Here is a 19187-nt window from a genome sequence, read left to right on the forward strand (position 1 = left end):
GAAGACATCCACTGAGGGGGCATGGCCGAAGAAGTTGCAGAGGATGGAAAAAGCCCTGATGAAGGCCCAGCTGTTGGGATGCAGCTGAGCTGGGGCAACGTTGATCTCAGTTAAAAGCTCCCTCTCAAAGCTACTGAAAGGGAGGCACTGCCTAATGCGCTTAAAGACTGTTTGGTAGAAGAAGAAGAATGGCTCCCCGTCGTTGGCTCGGTTATCTACACAAACAGGTTAACCCTCTACACAAGGGCGAGCAGAGACGTAGGCGTCACATTCCCTCTCGAACGCTCTACCTTTAAAGTCGGGTTCACTATCCAAGTTTGCCCTCCAGTCAACAAGGGAGGTGAGGGAGGAGGTTTCAGCGAGGAGATTGTCGGGGGCCCAGGGGTACAGGGGCTTATAATTGATGCTAGGAGGAGGAAGGTTGGCAGTGACTTTTGTTCACGCCATGATGAAAGAAAGCTAAGAAAAACAAGGAAAGGAAGAAACAAAGGTTCAGCAAGGGGAAAACTACGGTGTGAAACTAAAAAGCTCAGAAAACCCTATTTTTCGTGAAAACCCAGAAACAGGGGAACGAAGAAGATGCAGAAGAAGATTCGAAACATGGAAATATAAACAGACCCAGGCAGTTATTAATGCGCGAAATCAGAAATGAAGAGCAGTTAATGGAGAAAAATCATACCTTTGATGATTGATGAGCGAAAGTTTCGGTTTTTTGTGGAAGGAAGAAATCAGAGAGCTCGAGAAACAAGATGAAGAGTGTAAGAAAGGTTTCAAGTGATGGAACAGTGCATGAAGCGCGCGTTTTTGAAAGGCTTAATGTAAACTTGAGAAGCACAAGCGACGTTAAGTCCCAGCCACATGATTAAGCCACGTGTGCGCTGATTACAACATGAGCAGGAAGGCGTCACTTCAATGCACTGTGCACGTCCTATCACGAGAGGCCACATAGGTCGGTAGGGCGAGGCCATAGTCTCTTCGCTGAACTAGTTGACAGCTCGAGACTGGGGGGCTTATGTACCGTCCGGTCCTCGGGCGTTGATTGAACTCAGGCGTTGACCAGCCTCGGGCGTTGACTGGCCTCGGGCGTTGACCAAAGTCAACATGATGGCACTCCGAAGGTGGAACCCTTGGAAAGTACAACAGGTTAGGAAAGTGTCCCCTTAGGCTCGCAGGCTCATGGGTGAGGGCGACCGTGGAGGGGGCGGCACAGAGGCAGGGCATGGAGGCCTCGGGCCTCGGCACCTCAACAGTAAAGATGGACAAAGTAAGGTGGTTTTCAAGCCACACCCCAGTTACCAGTAGGGAGAGGCCCAGATCATGAGGGACCCGTGCATGGGGTGTAGGGATGCGGTAGTACGCGCCACCGTTAGAGAGCCACTGGGACAGAAACGACCCGTAAGGGTCATGTCCCAGAAGGTCATCTGCATGCATGGCACGTGAGTAAGGCAGGGAACTCCCAGGGCGGATGACTCAGAGATTGGGTGCATGAGTTGGCACCCAAGCAGTCATCCCGTGCTAGTTGCACTTCGGCAGGGCCGTCTTACACACTGGAGGACCCTAAGTTTGGGTGTTAGTGTCGTTAAGACGCGCCTACGGAATGCTTAAGTTACAACTAAACAAAAGGAAAATGAAACCAAAGTTATATAAGGCTAACAACAGACATAACTAAGGTACATTTTGACATTTTCATAGAACACTCTACGCTTTCATTAGTGCAAGTTACGCATTTATGAGAGTGAACAGAGTGAGAGAGAACACACAGTGATCTAAGAGTGAGAGTTTGGTGTTCATTGACCGAGATACTGACTTGACCCTTGAAGTGCAAACGACCGCGAGGGCACCCTTTGTTTCTCTGTTTTCAGGATATTCCACAGGTGGAAGGGAACGTGGGAGCGAAGGGTTCTTGGAAGCGAAGTAAACAGAAACGCACGAAGGCGTTAGGTCAACCGGCGCGAACAAATCGTAAGAAATGGACGGGGGAGCCCGATTCGCGATGTATTGTTCTCTGAACGACTTAGTGAGTTATGGGAACGACGTCACGTGGCCATCAGGGAGACTGATGAACCAATCCATCGTTGTTCCCACCAAAGTGCTCATGAACAGCTTGCATCGCACCACGTCAGAGCCCCCAACCAACATCGTCTGCGTATGGAAAGCCGTCAGATGAGCTTCTGGGTCCTTCATACCGGTGAAAGTGACTTTGGGCCCTATGAATGTGGTTGGTATCACTGCATCCATGATCGCTTGCGAGAACGGCATCGGGAACTCCCTGGGTGGTGTTGCAGGTTCTTGATCTTCCTCCTCACGTTCGCGTGCCTGATTTTGCAGATCCCTATGCAATTCCTCATTCAATTGGCGCAGTTCTTCGTTTGTTGTCCGCGACATAGCCAAATTATCCTGGATGCGTTCTTGATCCGCTCTTGACACGACCACTTCTTCTTGAAGAGCCTGTATCGTGTCCATGATCTGTTGCAGGGTGAGGCTTTCGCCCCCGTTTGGCACAACAGATCCTTGCCTCGTATTTCTCATCCTATTGATCTTTCTTGTTGTTGCTGTTGGGATTGTGTTTTAGATCGAGCCTCACGGTGGGTGCCAAATGTTCCTGCCGGTTGACGGAAAACGTCTTCGTGCGTCTACGACAATCTCACGTCCAAGAATCCCTGCGTTCCCTCGTGATTTACTTCCGATTGAACACCTGAAAACACAAAGACAAAGGGTGCCCTAGAGGCCGTTTGCACTCCGACGCTCAAGTCAATCTTAGGGCTAGGAAACACCAAACTCTTAAGCGTAAAAGCTCTATGTAAACTGTGTGTGTGAAGTGATGCAAATGAATAGCGTACCTTACTAGATTTATCCTTACCCTTTATATAGCCTAGGGTTTCCGCTGTTTCCAATACCTAAAATAGGCTTTCTAGGGGTGGGCCCTAATGCCACTATTACCCACTCTTAGGATAACCTAACGCGTAGGGCTCCCTAATTGGAGTACGACCTCTGATGGGATGACCACCTAGATGCCACCTCGTGCACCTGATCTCTGGGGTCCCCCATCTTGGGAGTGCCCTAGCTACTCACGTGCCATTCCCACTACAGGCATGGACTTTTGTGGCCTAGGCTTCTCCGTCACTGATAACTGGTGTGTGGTCTGGGGTCCACCTTTTATTGTCCAGCCCTACTGTTTGAGTCATCGATGTCCGATCTCTCATCCCCTCACTATACTGCCGAGGACACATAAACACATCCCGGTGATCGATGCCCCGTCAGACACTGGCCCACGCCGCTCGTGGAACCCAATTTACGTGGCCCCATCATTACTAGTGGTCAACGACGTCCGAGGACTGGTCAGTACATCTTTATTGGATTTTGTCTCAGCCAGACATTGTTTTTCCTTTAACTAAGTATACATGAAACGTCTCCTGATGGAGAAGATTTTACTTATGTCTGAGTATTCTTTCAAAGAATTAGATATTTGCTTTCCATTAACCAACTTTGAATGCCATTTTTTAACACTGATCAATGATAGGCTAAGCTTTCCAAGTTTTGTGTAGTCACCTTCATATTTTACCAAATATGTACGTTTTTATGTATTTCTATCAACTACAACACAGTAGCAAGGTTGCTTGGGTTTCCTGTATGGTACCCTATACGTCTCTCTCCACCGTATACGCCTCCTATTTCAAAAACTTCGAAAATAAGGTTTTTAAGCTTAGAATCATTCCCGAAGATTCACACAAGAGATTATTATTCTTTCCAAACCATATGCCCCGATTCCTTTATACTGGAAACAACCAATTAAATTTAGATTTGTAGCCCCAAACCTCCTCTCCCCTGCGGAAAAGAAGAATATAGAAATAATTAAGGCCCTACCAAAGACTATAAATTGTAAGGGGCTTCTCAACGTTGTCTTAGTCAAGGACCCTAACGAAAGCCATGTTTCTAGGTAAAAAATCGTCCTCTATCTTTAAATTTGAATATGTATAATTGATCTCACAGTGTTTTATATCTTTGACAGTGGTGATGGGGAAAAAGTTTAATTCGAAGATGATGCTGACCATGGCGGGTAGATCAAAGACAAACCCAATAGTCAAGAATCCCATTCTCCAACCTTGTAAGAAGCTGAAGCTAGAAGTCATCCAGGCTGCTCCCACTCTCCTGATTCCTGGAAGAGAAACCAACACTGAAGTGCCTAAGACTGCTGAGAACCCGGTAGCAATGCCCAAGGTCCCAGACTCACCTGCTCGAGATGATTAAACTAGTGATGATACAAATGCGACTGCCAAGATGGGCGAAGGTAGGAGCTCGGCTAAGACGAGCAAACCTACTCCCACAATGACTTTGGGAGAAACACTCAAGACTACCTCAGTGCCTCCCGGGGTAATCATTCAAAGGAAAAAGTCTCCCCCGACTTGAACATATTTCTACCATTGCCAAGGGAAGCAACTCTCTTTGGCACGTGGATACCCGAGCAAACAATATTCGCCTTAGCGGGCCATTCCCCAATGGCTACGATGGCAGTCTTATAGAATTTATAGGGGCCCTTGAAAGTGCAAATGGCATTGAGGTCATGATGGCGAGGTGCATGGTCGTCGCCCGTCATTACAAGGGAATGGAAGGTGAAGCCTGGATAATGGCTTTGGAAAGCAAACTGCTGGGGCTTATAAGGCTTAAGTCGAAAGCCGACGCAGCTGCCCGAGCTCATTGGCTTGAATTTGCAGAGTGCCTCCCACTTGCTCAAAATGAAGGCAGAGACTGATGTTTCCACTCAAGCTTATCAGCTGGAACTGACTAAAAGTGCTTCCCATATCAAATCTTTGGAGAAAGAACTACAAAAAGCCAATGCCACCTTGGAGGATATCAATGAGACCTCCAAGAAATATAAGGAAAAAGGAAAACAATAGTTGAAGGAAGTTGGGGATAAGATCAATCAACTTCAAGAACTCACCAAGACTTAGCACCAACCAAGACTCATATGGAAGTCCATATATTGTCAAATGGAATCAAAACACAAGAAATAAAGAACAAGAATTGCAAGCTGGACAGAATTGAAATAATAAACTACTGCACCGAACAGAAACTAGAAACAAAGCTGGAAAACAGAAAATCAAACGGTAGAAATGAAAAGAAACAACAAACAAAGCTAATCTACCGAATGGAATTGAAAGAACATGAAGGAAGAACACTTATAGAAGGAGTTTGCTGGATTTTGAGAATTGGAAGAACACTTCACGCCACTTGGTTCCTTGATCCAAGATAAGTGATGGAGTGCCGCCACTTGAAGCTCACCATAGCTCACAAGATAAGGCAAAGGAAGAAGAAGACTCAAGACTCACAATTTCTCTCCAAATTTGAGTATAGTCTCTCTACTATAAAATTCCAATCTCAATTGTGAAGGACCTAAGCCCTCCTTTTATAGGAGTAAGGGCTGGTCATTTACATAGCTTATTCCCTAAGCTACCCAAAAAGCTCTTAAGATCACACCCCTCTTACTAAGCTCACTCCCCAAGCTTCTAGAATTTGCTAAACTAAAACCTAAAGATGCTTTTACAAAAGAGGTGTCTAATGTTTCCCTCTAAGCACCTTTCTAAACATTATTCTATATTATTTACAATTTAAAAGAAACTATAAAGAGAGATATTTAATATGAAGCCTATTATTTGAGAGTTTGTAGACTTCTTTATCTTTAGGCTTGATCTTCTCATTGACTTCTTTTAATTTGTGAGAAGACTAGAAGGAAGAACTTCAAATGTGTAGGTGAAAATCCTCTTCCTTCATTAATAAAATCCTCTCCTATTGGATATCCATCATACTCCCCGAGTGGGAGAGAATTCGTCCACGAATTCAGTACTCCTGCATAAAACAAAGTCAGTTTGCTATTATATAAGAGAATACAAGAAGAAATGGGCAAACATGACTTATCACGTTGAAATGTTGGGAGTTCAGAAAAAGATGGTCTATACACAGACCATGTTGGAAAAGATTGTTTAGGAATGATATTATTTGGTAAAATAGGAGATATGAAAAAATCATCCTTAACATTCTTTATCCAATATGGTGGGGAAGTAGGAACCTTAGGTAATGAAAATGACAAAGAAGAAGAATACCTTGTAGGCGTAGCACGAGTCAACAAAAGTGATTTAGTTGAGAAGGTATTAAGACTCGGTTTATCATGTACTTCAATTTCCTTGTCATTTTCTTTTTGAGTTTCTTTGGGATTGGTCCTATATGCTAGATGATTTGGTAAAGAAACCCTGGGCATTAAGTCTATTTGGTGTTCAATCCCTCTTAGAGGTGGTAAGCCTTTAGGAGGATCTTGAATCACATCTTCATAGTCCTTTACCAAATTGTCCAAACATGTGGGACTATCCTTAGCCGACTCACATTCAATAGTCCTAGGAATAGTCCTAGGCTTTTGAGTAACTATTACCCTTTTAACTTGTTGTGTGGACATGAGAAGGCTTCTCTTGGAACTTTTTATATCTTTTTCTTTCTCTCTCTTTTCTCTCATTTTAACTTGGTCCTCATGTACTTCCTTTGGAGAGAGAGACTTAAGAATGACTTTGTGCCCATGGAAGGTAAAAGAAATTTTGTTGGTAAAGCCATCATGAAAAACTTTTCTATCAAATTGACATGGCCTACCTAAAAGAATATGTGTGGCTTCCATTGGGACAACATCACACAAGACCTCATCTTTATATTTACCAATAGAAAATGTAATGAGGACTTGCTTGTTAACAACAATCTCACCTACCTCACTTAACCATTGTAATTTGTAGGGATTGGCATGAGAGATGGTAGGTAATCCAAGTTTGTCTACCACTCTTGTGCTTGCCACATTAGCACAACTCCCCCCATCCATAATTAAAGAGCATACCCTATCATTAATAAGACACCTTGAATGAAAAATATTTTCTCTTTGAGTTTCATCAAAAGGTTTCAAAACTTGTCCAAGCATGCGTCTTATTACTAATAGGTCACCCTCATGTGGGCTCTCTCACTCTCACTTGGGGATCTCGAAGGTGAGGAATGTCTAGAAGATTCGGACCCAAGCTCACTACTATCTACCCCATTATGCATATACATAGCTCGTTTAGAAGGGCAATTAGAAGCAATATGTCCATAGCTTAAGCATTTAAAACACTTCTTATTAGACGATTTATGTGGTGATTTAGGCCTAGAATTGGAAGTGGAAGGCTTAGACTCTCTAGGTTTGAAAGTAGAGTCCTTTGAAGGGATATCTGAAAAAGAGTTATTTTTATTTTTCCAAGAAGAGTGGTAGTAGTTATCCTTAGCAGAATTTTTGAAAGCATTTTTCCTTGCAAGTTGATTTTCAATTTTACTAGCAAGGTGCACCACATTTTCCAAAGAAGAATATTCTTGTAACTCTACCACGTCTTGAATGTCCCGTCGAAGGCCACTCACAAACCTAGCTATCTTAGCTTCCTCACTCTCATCCATATTAACTCGAATTAAAAGCGTGTCTAGTTGTTTAAAGTAATCATCCACACTTAGCGTGCCTTGATGAAACCGTTGGAGTTTCAACATAAGGTCTTTCCTAAAGTGTGGGGGTACGAATCTAGCGCGTAAACAAGCTTTCAAATCGTTCCAAGAGACCACGGGCGGCCTCTTGTGTAGGTCAATGTCCATGAGGTATTGATGCCACCATTGCATGGCATAGTCCAAAAATTCTAAAGAAGCTAATCTAACCCCATGTACATCAAAAATTTGGTCAACCTTAGCCTCCCATCCTAAGTATACATTGGGATCACTTTCACCACTAAAACTAGGAAGTTTTACATTAGGAGAACAAGGGCCAGCCACATGTTGGCGCCTCTCTTCATGGTGATGATGTCTTGGCCTTGGATTGTCTTCATAATAACCATGAGAAGAATGGGAGTGCCTTGAAGAATGCCGAATAGGAGGAGGATTTCTTCTCTCACGGTTTTGATGCATTTCTTCTCGGTTTAACTCCAAACTTTGGAGCCGTGCTTCCATCTTCCTTATCACCTCAAGATAGTGAGCATTGGATTGCTTGGCATTCTTTAAGTCCTCATAAAGGGCTGCCTTTTGTGGTGAGCACGGTTTGGAGGACTCTCCACTAGAGAAATGAGCCATGAGCAGAAAATACACAAAAACAGAAAACAAAACAGTGAAAGAAACTTGTTAGACAATTAAAAAACAGTGAGATATAGGTTGCTGGAAAATGCCCAAGAAAGCACTCAAACCACTCCAAGAAAATATTCTGTCCTCAACCAAGCCTTGCTTGTGGAATGGAGTAGCCTCAAGTGAAATATGTCACAGCAAACCAACTTACTTAAGAACAAGTCTCCACACAACTTTAAGAAGAACAAAAAGACAAGCAAGAAAAGGTGTAAACAATAAAAGCTAAACCAAAAAATAGAGAGCAATGTATGACAAACTAGAAAGAATATGAATGAAAGACAATCAAGAAAATAAGGAACTCAATGAATAAAGAAGGAACACAAAAAGATTCCTAAAGAAAAGTGCTAGAGTAGATTGAAGAAAACAGAAAACAGCTCCTGGAAAAAAAAATTTAAATGCAAATTGTGCTATGTTTACAGATTTAACTGTACTGATTGAAAGCGAACTGAAATGTGAAAAATTAACCACAGAAACTTCAATGTCTCAACTCAATAATGGCACTGGAATGAGGTAAAAACAGTAAACCAATTGAGAGAAATAAATTTTTCAAAATCGCTGCCAGATTACCGTATTTTTTCGGCAGATTTGTACACTTTCCGTATTTTATTTATCATTTTTTGTGTACTTGGAATTTTTGAGTAATTCTTTTTTCTATGCTTTTGTAACACTTTGAAGAATGTAAATCCAAATTTTCACAAATTTGAAGTGAGCCAATTAATTGCAGTAAATTGAAAACAGTAGCACGTTTGTAAGAAAACAGAGTATCATATTTAGGAATGAAAAACAGTATGATGAACTAGTAAAGACATAATGGAATTTGTGTAAAGGAACTTGTATAGAATGAAAATACAAGCATGAACTCAAATCTAAAAATGAAAATGCACAAAGGATCAAGCAATAAACTCAAAAAACAGAAAGTAAACCAAAGCAAGAAACAATCAAAGCAATAAAAGTACTACAAGAAGTAATGACAATTATGGAATAACATGACTAAGACAAAACTTGACATGATTACAAAATTAAAAGACATATAACAAGATATAACCACAAGTGAAAGGAAGCTTAAGGTCAGCTCTAGGAAGGAGAATGCCATTCCACAAGAGCAGCCATACTCATATGAACAATGAGTGCTAGAATCCTTTTCACAAACACATGGTGTAACAAAAGAAAAAACAACAAGAAAACTCAAAATAAATTCCTAAAACAGAATGGTAAACAACTTGAATTTAAGAGCTCTTGAAATGTAAAGTGCAATACAACTCAAAATTCAAGCAAGAAACAAGCCTAGACTCTGATACCACATGATGTGAATGCAACTACAAGAATACATGATTCTTTGACATTCTTAGGAGCAACTTGAGCTGGTCACAAATGGCACCTTACTTTAGAATTGGATCAATGTTCTTAATTCGGTCGGTCATCGGTTGTCGATGACGTCAGCAACAGATAACCACATGGACCACTCGCAGGGTGACACGTGGATCAGGTGGCAGAGAAATCAGGGAGGAGATCACCCGGTATGGTGATCGGTGGTCAGTAACCGAGTGACCACCGACAGATAAGTTCCAAGATAAACACCCCGGGGGAGAACGCGAGAAGCAATAGAGCACCGATCAGTCATCGGGTGCATGGTCATCGGGGTTTCGTGTTACACGCAGTTAAACTGGGACTGAGATTCCCAGCGAGAGCGTCACGCATGGACCTCGCATGATCATACCCCAGAGAAAGAAGAGCTCCTCGCCGGTATAATCGTGCACGAGAGTGGCCTGAGGGAGTTAGTAAACCAGTCAGTGATTGGTGACTCTCTCAACCCATTACGTGCATGACATCGTGAAGGGGAAATCGTGTATGCAGAGAGCAGTGCTTGGTGAGTGTGCCTAGTCCAGCCACACCTGGCGTTCTCCTGGGAATGTGCGATTCACCCAGATGGAAGAAACGCGCTAAGTTACTCTGCAAGGGAATAACTTAGGCGCACAAAAAGATGCGCTAGAGCCCTTCAGGTAGTGGCACATGGACGGTTAGATGTGAGTTGCATGCCTCCACGTGTCACTGTCTGAGAGGGGCGCGACCCAGATAAAGGTGCACTCCGTGTCATGAAAGGTACAGACAGAAAACACAGACACCCACGTCTTCACTGATTGTGGTACGTTTTCGCACAAAAGCATAACAAAATTCTGACACACGCAGAGAATAGCGTAACAGAATTCTGTTAGGCACAGACACAGAGAGAGAATAAAAAGAGAGAATCAGAGAGAGATACACACACATTACTTTTGTTAGTGATTCTGTGATCTAACTTGAGCGTCGTAGTGCAAACGGCCGCTAGAGGCGCCGTCTGTGTGTTTGCAGGTTGCGTTCGGAGTTCCCAGTAGGAGGAGGTTCTGAGAGCATTCTTGAAGATAGCACAGTTGCATAGGCGGGGTAAGGAAGCGACAGAGCAATTCCTCCACGCTTGAGTTGTCGACAGGATCATTTGGCACCCACCGTGGGGCACGTTTGAATCGTGGTCCCATCCACACCAAAAGTTTCTGGAGTTTCTCAGAGTCTTTGCTAAGTTTTTGCTGAGAAAATGAGGAGAACAAGACAAACATCACCTGAGCCATCTGCTGAGGAAGGAGCCGTGACAATGGCCCAGGTCCTGGAGATGATGCGTGCGCTGCAGGACAATGTCGCAGCGTCGAGAGCTGAACAAGAGAAGATGCAGGCGGAGTTGGCTGCATCGCAGAGTAGGAACGATGAGCTGAATCGCGTTAATGAGGAGTTGAGAAGGGCGTTACAGACGCCGAAGGAACGCGCAGTTGGAGAAGGGATGTCGATGCCACCATCGCCTCCGAGAGCGTTCCCTATGCCGTTCTCCCCTGAAATCATGCAAACCATTGTACCTCCCAACCTAGTGGGAGTAAAGGCGTCGTTCACAGGGGTAGAAGATCCAGAAGCACATTTGACGGCGTTCCACACTCAGATGATGCTGTCTGGGGGCTCAGATGCCGTGTATTGCAAGATGTTCATGAGCACACTGAGTGGAATCGCCATGGAATGGTTCGTAAGTCTGTCAGAGGCTCATATCACGTCCTTCCATCAGTTTTCAAAGCTTTTCACTGAGCAGTACATCGTTAACAGAGCACCTTCAGTGGTGTCGTACGATCTGTTCGATGTACGCCAGTATCAAGGTGAGTCGCTGAAAGACTACCTCAACCGCTTTGGAGCCCAAGTGGTTAGATTGCCCAGCAAGAACGAGGATATGCTGGTGCATGCGTTTAAGAAGGGAGTGTTGCCTGGTCCTTTCAGTGAGTCACTCATCAGAAGCCATCCCAGCACCTTCGCGGAAATCTGGCGACGCGCGGTGGCGCACATAGTGGCAGAGACAGAGGTTTCTGAGAAAAGAGGAAGTGCTGCACCGCTGAAGCCGCGTGGTGGACAGGGGAAGCAACAGCAGCACACGAGGGTGCATGAGGCAAAGGAGGGAAAGAAGGTGCAGGGGAAACCTCGTCCTTATGCACCCAGGAAGGACCAGGGCAGGGGGCGTGTAAGGGAGAACAATGCACCCCCAAGATACGATTTCATGGTAGGGTTGGCGGATCTGATCGCCCTTCCTGCCATAGCCGCGAGACTCCGAGTACCAGAGAAGACAGACAAGGTACTAGGGAGGAAAAAGAACGAGTGGTGTGAGTTCCACCAAGCCTTTGGTCACACACTCCACTCCTGTTTGGCGTTGGGGCACCAGCTGGCGGAGTTGGTAAAGTCTGATTTCCTAGCAGATTACCTGCGGGAGGCGCCGAGTGATCGCGCGTCGTCCCAGGCAGGAGAGCAACAACATGAAATCCCTGTGCATGGGGAGGTGCAGACGATTGCGGGGGGCTTCTCCGGTGGGGATGCACCGCATCACAAAGAAGAAGGTATGCTCGATCGGTAATGGCCGTGGACTCGGTGGATGAGGGCCATTTCCCCGAAGTGGATATCACTTTCAAGAAAGCTGATCTACGGGACGTTGTACCGCACGACAACGATCCTGTGGTCATCTCCCTCATCACAGCAGGAAGGCGAGTGCACAGAGTGCTCGTAGACCAAGGGAGCTCGCAGACGTCATGTTCTGGCTGACGTTCAAAAAGTTGCAGCTGTCCCCCGATCAACTAAGGCCATATACCGGATGTCTCTATGGCTTTGCAGGGGATCAGGTAGAGGTGCGGGGGTACATTGAGCTGAGGACGACGTTCACCGATGGAACAACAGCCCGCACCGAAAAGATAAGGTACTTGGTGGTGAACGCCCCTTCTGCGTACAATATCTTGCTGGGAAGGCCAACACTCAATAGGTTGGGTGCAGTGCCATCGACGAGGCACATGAAGCTGAAGCTGCCGTCGATGGAGGGGACCGTAATAACCATCAAGTCAGATCAGGCTGAGGCTAGGCGTTTTTATGTGAACAGCCTCAGGCAGAAAAGGAGCGTATGCCATGTCACCTCAACACCACCACCAGGAGTGCTCGAAGAGCGATCGGTGGCTAGGGGAACGCGTGGCGATCAGGAGATGGAGGCTGCTACGCTGGGGGGCTCCCAGGTAGCTCAGGTGGAAGCAGAGGAGGAGGGCATGATCACTCCTCGCGAGTCAGGGATCGCGAGGGCGGTCATCGCCAGCGAGGGAAGACCCCACCCAGCTGAGGGGTGGGTAGAAGTAGATATAAGGGGGAAAAAGTTCAAGTTGGGAGGATCGCTCGGCGAAGAAGAGCGAGGGTTGATCGAGAGGCACATGGGCGCGTTCGCATGGTCAGCATCTGACATGCCAGGAATCGACCTCGACTTCCTTTGCCATCGCCTGTCGATGGATCCTAAAGTCCGACCTGTGCGGCAGAGGCGAAGGAAATTCAACGAAGAGAAGAGGAAAGTGATCCATGACGAAGCGCAGAAGCTCCTTGCCGCAGGGCACATCAGGGAGATCCAGTACCCAGAGTGGCTAGCGAACGCGGTACTGGTTCAGAAGCCAAACGACAAGTGGAGGATGTGTGTGGACTTCAATGACCTCAACAAGGCATGCCCCAAAGATTCCTACCCTCTACCCAGCATAGACGCTCTGGTGGATAGCGCGTCAGGGGGGAAGCTACTCAGTTTCTTGGATGCATTCTCGGGATACAACCAGATCAGAATGCACCCCAGGGATGAATGCAAGACAGCATTCATGACTGAACGGTCTTGGTACTGCTACAAGGTAATGCCGTTCGGGCTGAAGAACGCGGGGGCTACCTATCAGCGACTTATGGATAGGGTGCTCTCGCCCATGCTTGGAAGAAACGTGCATGCATATGTAGATGACATGGTGGTCACATCCCGAGAAAAGGAGCATCATGTGGCCGATCTGGAGGAATTATTCACCACCATCGCCAGGTACAGGTTGAAGCTCAACCCTGAGAAATGTATTTTCGGCGTGGAGGCAGGGAAGTTCTTGGGTTTCCTCCTGACAGAGCGGGGAATCGAAGCTAATCCAGAGAAATGCGCAGCAATCGTGGCAATGAGGAGTCCAACGACGGTGAAGGAGGTGCAACAACTCACCGGTCGGCTGGCAGCATTATCCCGGTTTATGTCCGCTGGAGGGGAGAAAGGTCATCCGTATTTCCAATGTCTTAAGTGCAACAGCAGATTCCTTTGCACACAGGAGTGCGAGGAGGCCTTCATCAAGTTGAAGGAGTACCTGGCAAGCCCACCGGTCTTGCGTAAACCACAAGTGGGCACCCCTCTTCGTCTATACTTTGCTGTGACGGAGAGAGCAGTCAGTTCAGTCCTGGTGCAAGAGCAAGATCAGGTCCAGAGGCCTGTGTACTTTGTGAGTAAGGTATTGCAAGGCCCTGAAACAAGGTACCAAGCCCTCGAGAAGGCTGCCCTGACGGTAGTGTTTTCAGCAAGAAGACTTAGGCATTATTTCCACAGCTTCACAGTGGTGGTAATGACAGATCTGCCCATCCAAAAGGTGCTAAAGAAACCAGACGTAGCGGGAAGGATGGTCAAGTGGGCGGTGGAATTGTCAGAGTTCGACATTCAGTACGAGCCCTGAGGACCGATAAAGGGGCAGGTGTTCGCCGATTTTGTGGTCGAGCTGTCGTCGGTCGCGACACCTTCGGAAGCGTTAGATTTCAGATGGGTATTATCAGTGGACGGCTCTTCCAATCAGCAGGGAAGCGGCGCTGGGGTCATTTTGGAAGGCCTGAACGGAGTGCTGATCGAGCAGTCCCTCCGCTTTGCCTTCAAGGCTAGCAACAATCAGGCGGAGTATGAAGCCCTGATCGCAGGAATGTTGCTAGCAAGAGAAATGGGAGCAAGAAGTCTGGTTGCTAAGAGTGACTCTTTGCTAGTCACCGGGCAAGTTACAGGGGAGTTCCAGGCGAAAGATCCCCAGATGGCAGCTTACCTAGAGTACGTACAGCTCCTGAAGACGTCCTTCACCGAGTTTGAACTGGTTCATGTGCCGAGAGAGCAAAATGCCAGAGCAGACCTGCTTGCCAAGCTGGCCAGCTCAGGCAAGGGGGGAAAGCAGAGGACCGTCATTCAGGAGACCTTGAAGGTACCGCGAGCGTTCGTGTCAGACAACCAGGTACTTCAAGTGTACAAATCGATGGAGCGTCTGGCGATCGGTCATGGTTCACTGACTCAAGAGACGTTGAAAGTGCCAAGGGTTAGAGCGCGACCGGCAAAGACCGATGAGGTGATGGAAGTCTGCGCTGTTAGGGAGCCCGACACGTGGATAACACCGTACCAGTTGTATTTAGAAGATGGTGTACTCCCACTGGACCCGGCAGAGGCAAAAAGAATAAAGCGGAGCTCGAGTAAGTTTACTTTGATTGATGGAAACCTGTTTAGATTTGGGTTTTCTCATCCTGTGCAGATCTGCGTGTATGGCGAGCAATGCACTAGGCTTATGTCAGAGCTACACGAGGGGGTGTGCGGAAGTCATGTGGGCGGTCGCGCTTTGGCAAGTAGGATCCTCCGCGCAGGGTACTACTGGCCAACGCTGAAGGAAGACTGCGTGAGGTATGCTCAACGTTGCAAACAGTGTCAATTTCACGCAGATTGGCATAAGGCACCCCCGAGGAGTTGAAGTCCATCCATAGCCCATGGCCATTTCACACATGGGGAATCGACATCCTGGGACCTTTTCCCTTGGCGATAAGGCAGATGAAGTTCCTCATCGTGGCCATCGAGTATTTCACCAAGTGGGTGGAGCTAGAACCAGTCGCGCACATCACCGCACAGAAAGTCGAACACTTTGTCTGGAAGAACATCGTCTGTCGTTTTGGAGTACCCAAGAGGCTGGTCTCCGACAATGGCACCCAGTTCACAAGTCATCAGCTAAGGAAGATGTGCGAGGAGTTAAAGATACAACAGGTTTTTGCCTCGGTGGAACACCCACAAACCAATGGGCAGGTGGAGTCAGCCAACCGAATACTGCTCAGGGGGCTGAAACGAAGACTAGAGAAAGCTAAAGGAAAATGGGCAGAGGAGGTCCCCAGAATCGTATGGTCCTACCATACCACTCCACATTCCAGCACCCATGAGACACCCTTTAGCCTTGTCTACGGGACGGATGCCATGATTCCCGTGGAGATACAGGAGAGCTCCCCCAGGTTTTTGAATTTCATTGCCGAAGAATCCAATGAAGAGCAAAAAGTGAATCTCGACCTACTAGACGAAGTGCGAGAAGAAGCCAGAGTTAATGCTGAAGCCGTCAAGAGAAGAGTAGAACGGAGGCACAACTCCAAGGTGAGGCTCAGGCGCTTCCAGGAAGGTGATCTGGTGATGAGAAAGGCGCATCAGAATGAGATGGAAAACAAGCTGCCTCCAAAGTGGACAGGCCCATATAGGGTGGTTGAGGCATTGGAGAATGGAGCTTATCGGCTGGAGACTCTGGACGGAGGAGCAATCCCCAGAACGTGGAACGCCACCCACTTGAAATTTTATTTCAGTTAAGTTGTAAAGTAGTTGCGTTCTCACGCTAAAGGCACACTCAGTGTATATACTGAAAACAGTTGAACAGATAAGGGGGCACTCTTTTCCCTAAGGAGGGTTTTTAACGAGGCCACCCAATGAAAAGATTATCAGCATATCAAGTGTGCGAAAGTTTTCAAGTTAAAATCCTCCTCGCCCCAGGCGCGAGTGCAGGTGATCGGTTAGGCCTTATTCGCCCTAGGTGCGAATATGGGCGCTAATCTATGTCCTCCTCACCCCAGGTGTGAGTGCAGGCGACTAGGGTGCGAAAGGCCAGGGGTGCTAGTAAGACCAAGAGAGGGAAAGGAAGGATTTTGACAAACGTCCTTACCCACTTGGCATATACCAATATTGGCCCAGTAAAGCCCTTAGTTTAAACCCTTCTCACCCCAGGAGTGAGAAAGGGAATGAACGACCCGATCCGCTCAAAGTTGGTGACCTTGGGGAAGATAAGAGGGGTTATCGAGAAACACTCTTCTTCCCCCAAACAAGGCATCACTTCTGACGATCGATGTCAAAGTCCTCTATGCACTTAGCGCTAGAGCGACAAAGAAGCAAGGTGAAGACCGAAGAACGATGACTGATGAGTTGTCGGTGGATGCTAGTGCGTAGCGCCTTGTCGGAGGAAGCTTTTCCAAACAAGTTCTTACACGACAAGTCGAAGCAGCCAGACTATGCCTAGTCAGTCGTCTAGCACGAAGCTATGCATAAGAACTGTTAAAGACAAAGCTAAGGGAGTAGTTAGTCGTGATCAAGGTAGAGACCAAGATCAAAGAGTACAGATCGCGCTAAACCTAAGCTAGCTAACAGTTAGTCGTGTGCAAAAAGAAAGATGAAGCTTAAGAAGGTACGAGAGAAGAAGCATATAGCTGAAACGAGTATGTATTCACACCAAGGTTTATTACAACTTTCAAATACACAGAAATATGAAATTACAAGAGAAAACTTAAGAAGGAGGAATGAGCTTCCATCTACCACTTCGTGGTAAATGCTGAACTGCGATGGTCCACATCAGGAAGAACGCAACGAATCTGCTCGAATGCCAACTCGAACCCATCAGCCAGGGCGTCAGCACCCACGTTCATAAGTTTGACATTGTTACTTCGAGCTTTTGCTTTGAACTCTCCAAGGCGTTCTTCTCAACGGTGAGGGAAGCAATGGAAGAGACAGCTTCTCCAGTTTGCCCTTTGCTTCGGCAAGCTCAACCTTCATCGCAGAAAGCTCGTCCACTGCCTTCTCAAGTTTCTCCCCCCTTTAGTGGCCTCCTCCTTGGTGGACTTGAGATCCTCCGTTAGTTGTGAGCTCAGTTGGCGTAGGGAGGAAGTCTCAGCCTCCAAGTTGATTACCTTGCTCCTCAGCTCCACCACTTCGCTGTCCAGAGCGTTGACAGCTTGCCCCATCAAGATCTCAGTCTTGATGGTCTCTTGACCTGAGATAGGTACTCTTTCCTGGACTTTTCCACCATGTCCCTCATCAGATCTACGGACCCTTGGGCAGCCTCAAAGTCACTTTGCAGTGACTCCTTGTCGTGCTCAAGCTCCTTGATCCTCTTCTCCAGGACTAGTTGCTTGCGGTGCTGGGTGGAAAACTCTAGGGAAAACACTATCTGCTTGGCCAAGTGCATATCCACCTCCTGCCCACTCCACTCGAGAAGCTCCGGCTGCGTATGAAATGTCGAACCAGGCAATGACCCGACTGAAACTTTCATTACTAGCGCCAGAGCTGCTTGATTACGAGCTGGCCTCACCACCTTCAGCAAATGGCAGCAGAGGTCGGCGGTGGTGGTGTTGCAGGAAGTCTTGAGAAACCCCCGAGTGGGCAGAATCACTCCCAGCAGGCGGAGTGGGTTGACCAGTAGCTTGGCCCGCTGGGGGTGGAGGTGGAAGTGATGCTGGAGACAGAGGTTGAGGCGTCGGAGATGGTAGCGCTGAGGGGAGGGAGAGAAAGTTGGTGCTGAGGCAGGTTGAGTAGGAGGAGGTGGGGGTGAACCCTCCTCGTTCTGTACCACTTCAATTTCCTCAGGCCTAAGAGACGAAGCCCCCCCAACCTCTTGGTGTTTCCTCTTGCGATATATGAGAGGAGAGCCAGAACTCTCCTCCTCAGTTGAGGGGGTAGGATCAGCAGCGACCGCCACAGTTGCGGGAAAGGCCTTTACTAGCCTTCTTCTTTTCCTCTCTGGCTCGGGGCCTTCAGCTGGCGCGACCGAGAGAGGGGGAGCTGCGATGGGCTCGGTGGTAGAGGAGGAAGAACCAGTCCCCTTGGCTCCCCTGGTCCGGGCAAGCTCCAGTAATGCCCTCCTCCTATCTTTCCCTGAAGTCATATCTACATCAAGGGTAAAAAGAAGAGTTAGATGGCATAATTATGCAAGTGGATAAAATGTTATGCAAGTATGCATGAGAGTGTGCAAGTATTCTAAGAGGTGCAAGAAGAAGAGCCTACCTATGTACTTCTTCAGAGACACCACATCAAACTCGTGTTTGATGAGAAGGGCCGAGTTATATTTTGCCCCTAGGAGCAACCTACACAGCTCGCGCTCGTAGGGGGCCATGGCTTCAAGCCCCGGGGTTTCTTAAACTCGACTCCAGGAACCCAATAAAGGGGAAACCCCTCAAGCAGCGTTGGGCTTTGCTGAGTAGCAGAGATCATGTAGAACCTACCCTTCCAATCTTTAAACGATTGCTGGTACAGGCCCAAGATCACTCGTCCAGCAACTCCATTCAGGCTGACCCAAGACCTATCCCCAGGGTTCTTCGCCTCGAAGAAATGTAGGAAGACATCTACTGAGGCGTTATGCCCAAAGTAGTTGCAGAGGATCTCGAATGCCCGTATGAAAGCCCAGGCATTCGGGCGGAGTTGGCAAGGGGCTACGTTCAGCTCCATCATCAGCTCCTTCTCAAAGAAGGTGAAGGGCAAGCGCAGCTTCAACCTTTTGAAGATGGCGGAGTATATGAAGGTGAAGGGCACCCCATTGGTAGCCCTATCGTCCACACAGATTGGCATCCCTCGAGGAGGAATGCGTATACGAACGTTGAAGTCGTTTCCCTATCGATGGTGCAGGAGG

The 19187-nt window shown here is 47.2% G+C and overlaps 2 protein-coding genes across 2 annotated transcripts; both read left to right on the top strand.

Annotated features, from left to right (window-relative positions):
- The first annotated feature begins 10783 nt into the window (after positions 1-10783).
- LOC137817450 (uncharacterized) lies at positions 10784-12070 on the top strand. Its single transcript, XM_068620740.1, has one exon. It carries the CDS (start codon positions 10784-10786, stop codon positions 12068-12070), a length of 1287 nt encoding a protein of 428 aa, XP_068476841.1.
- Positions 12071-12683: 613 nt separating this feature from the next.
- LOC137817451 (uncharacterized) lies at positions 12684-16108 on the top strand. The gene is made up of 5 exons (XM_068620741.1): positions 12684-13534; positions 14098-14333; positions 14497-14735; positions 15027-15172; positions 15688-16108. Exons 1-5 carry the CDS (start codon positions 12684-12686, stop codon positions 16106-16108), a joined length of 1893 nt encoding a protein of 630 aa, XP_068476842.1.
- The last annotated feature ends 3079 nt before the right edge of the window (positions 16109-19187 follow it).

The sequence above is a fragment of the Phaseolus vulgaris genome, unplaced genomic scaffold, assembly GCF_000499845.2.
Source record: "Phaseolus vulgaris cultivar G19833 unplaced genomic scaffold, P. vulgaris v2.0 scaffold_68, whole genome shotgun sequence".
Taxonomy (NCBI): Eukaryota; Viridiplantae; Streptophyta; class Magnoliopsida; order Fabales; family Fabaceae; genus Phaseolus; species Phaseolus vulgaris.

Excerpts from the sequence above, each read along its gene's own strand:
- LOC137817450 (XM_068620740.1), top strand. The coding sequence starts at position 10,784 with ATGGCCCAGGTCCTGGAGATGATGCGTGCGCTGCAGGACAATGTCGCA.
- LOC137817451 (XM_068620741.1), top strand. The coding sequence starts at position 12,684 with ATGGAGGCTGCTACGCTGGGGGGCTCCCAGGTAGCTCAGGTGGAAGCA. Across the intron at positions 14,334-14,496 it reads AGCAGGGAAGCGGCGCTGGG|TCACCGGGCAAGTTACAGGG; the intron begins GTCATTTTGGAA and ends ACTCTTTGCTAG. Across the intron at positions 14,736-15,026 it reads CGTTCGTGTCAGACAACCAG|ATCTGCGTGTATGGCGAGCA; the intron begins GTACTTCAAGTG and ends CATCCTGTGCAG.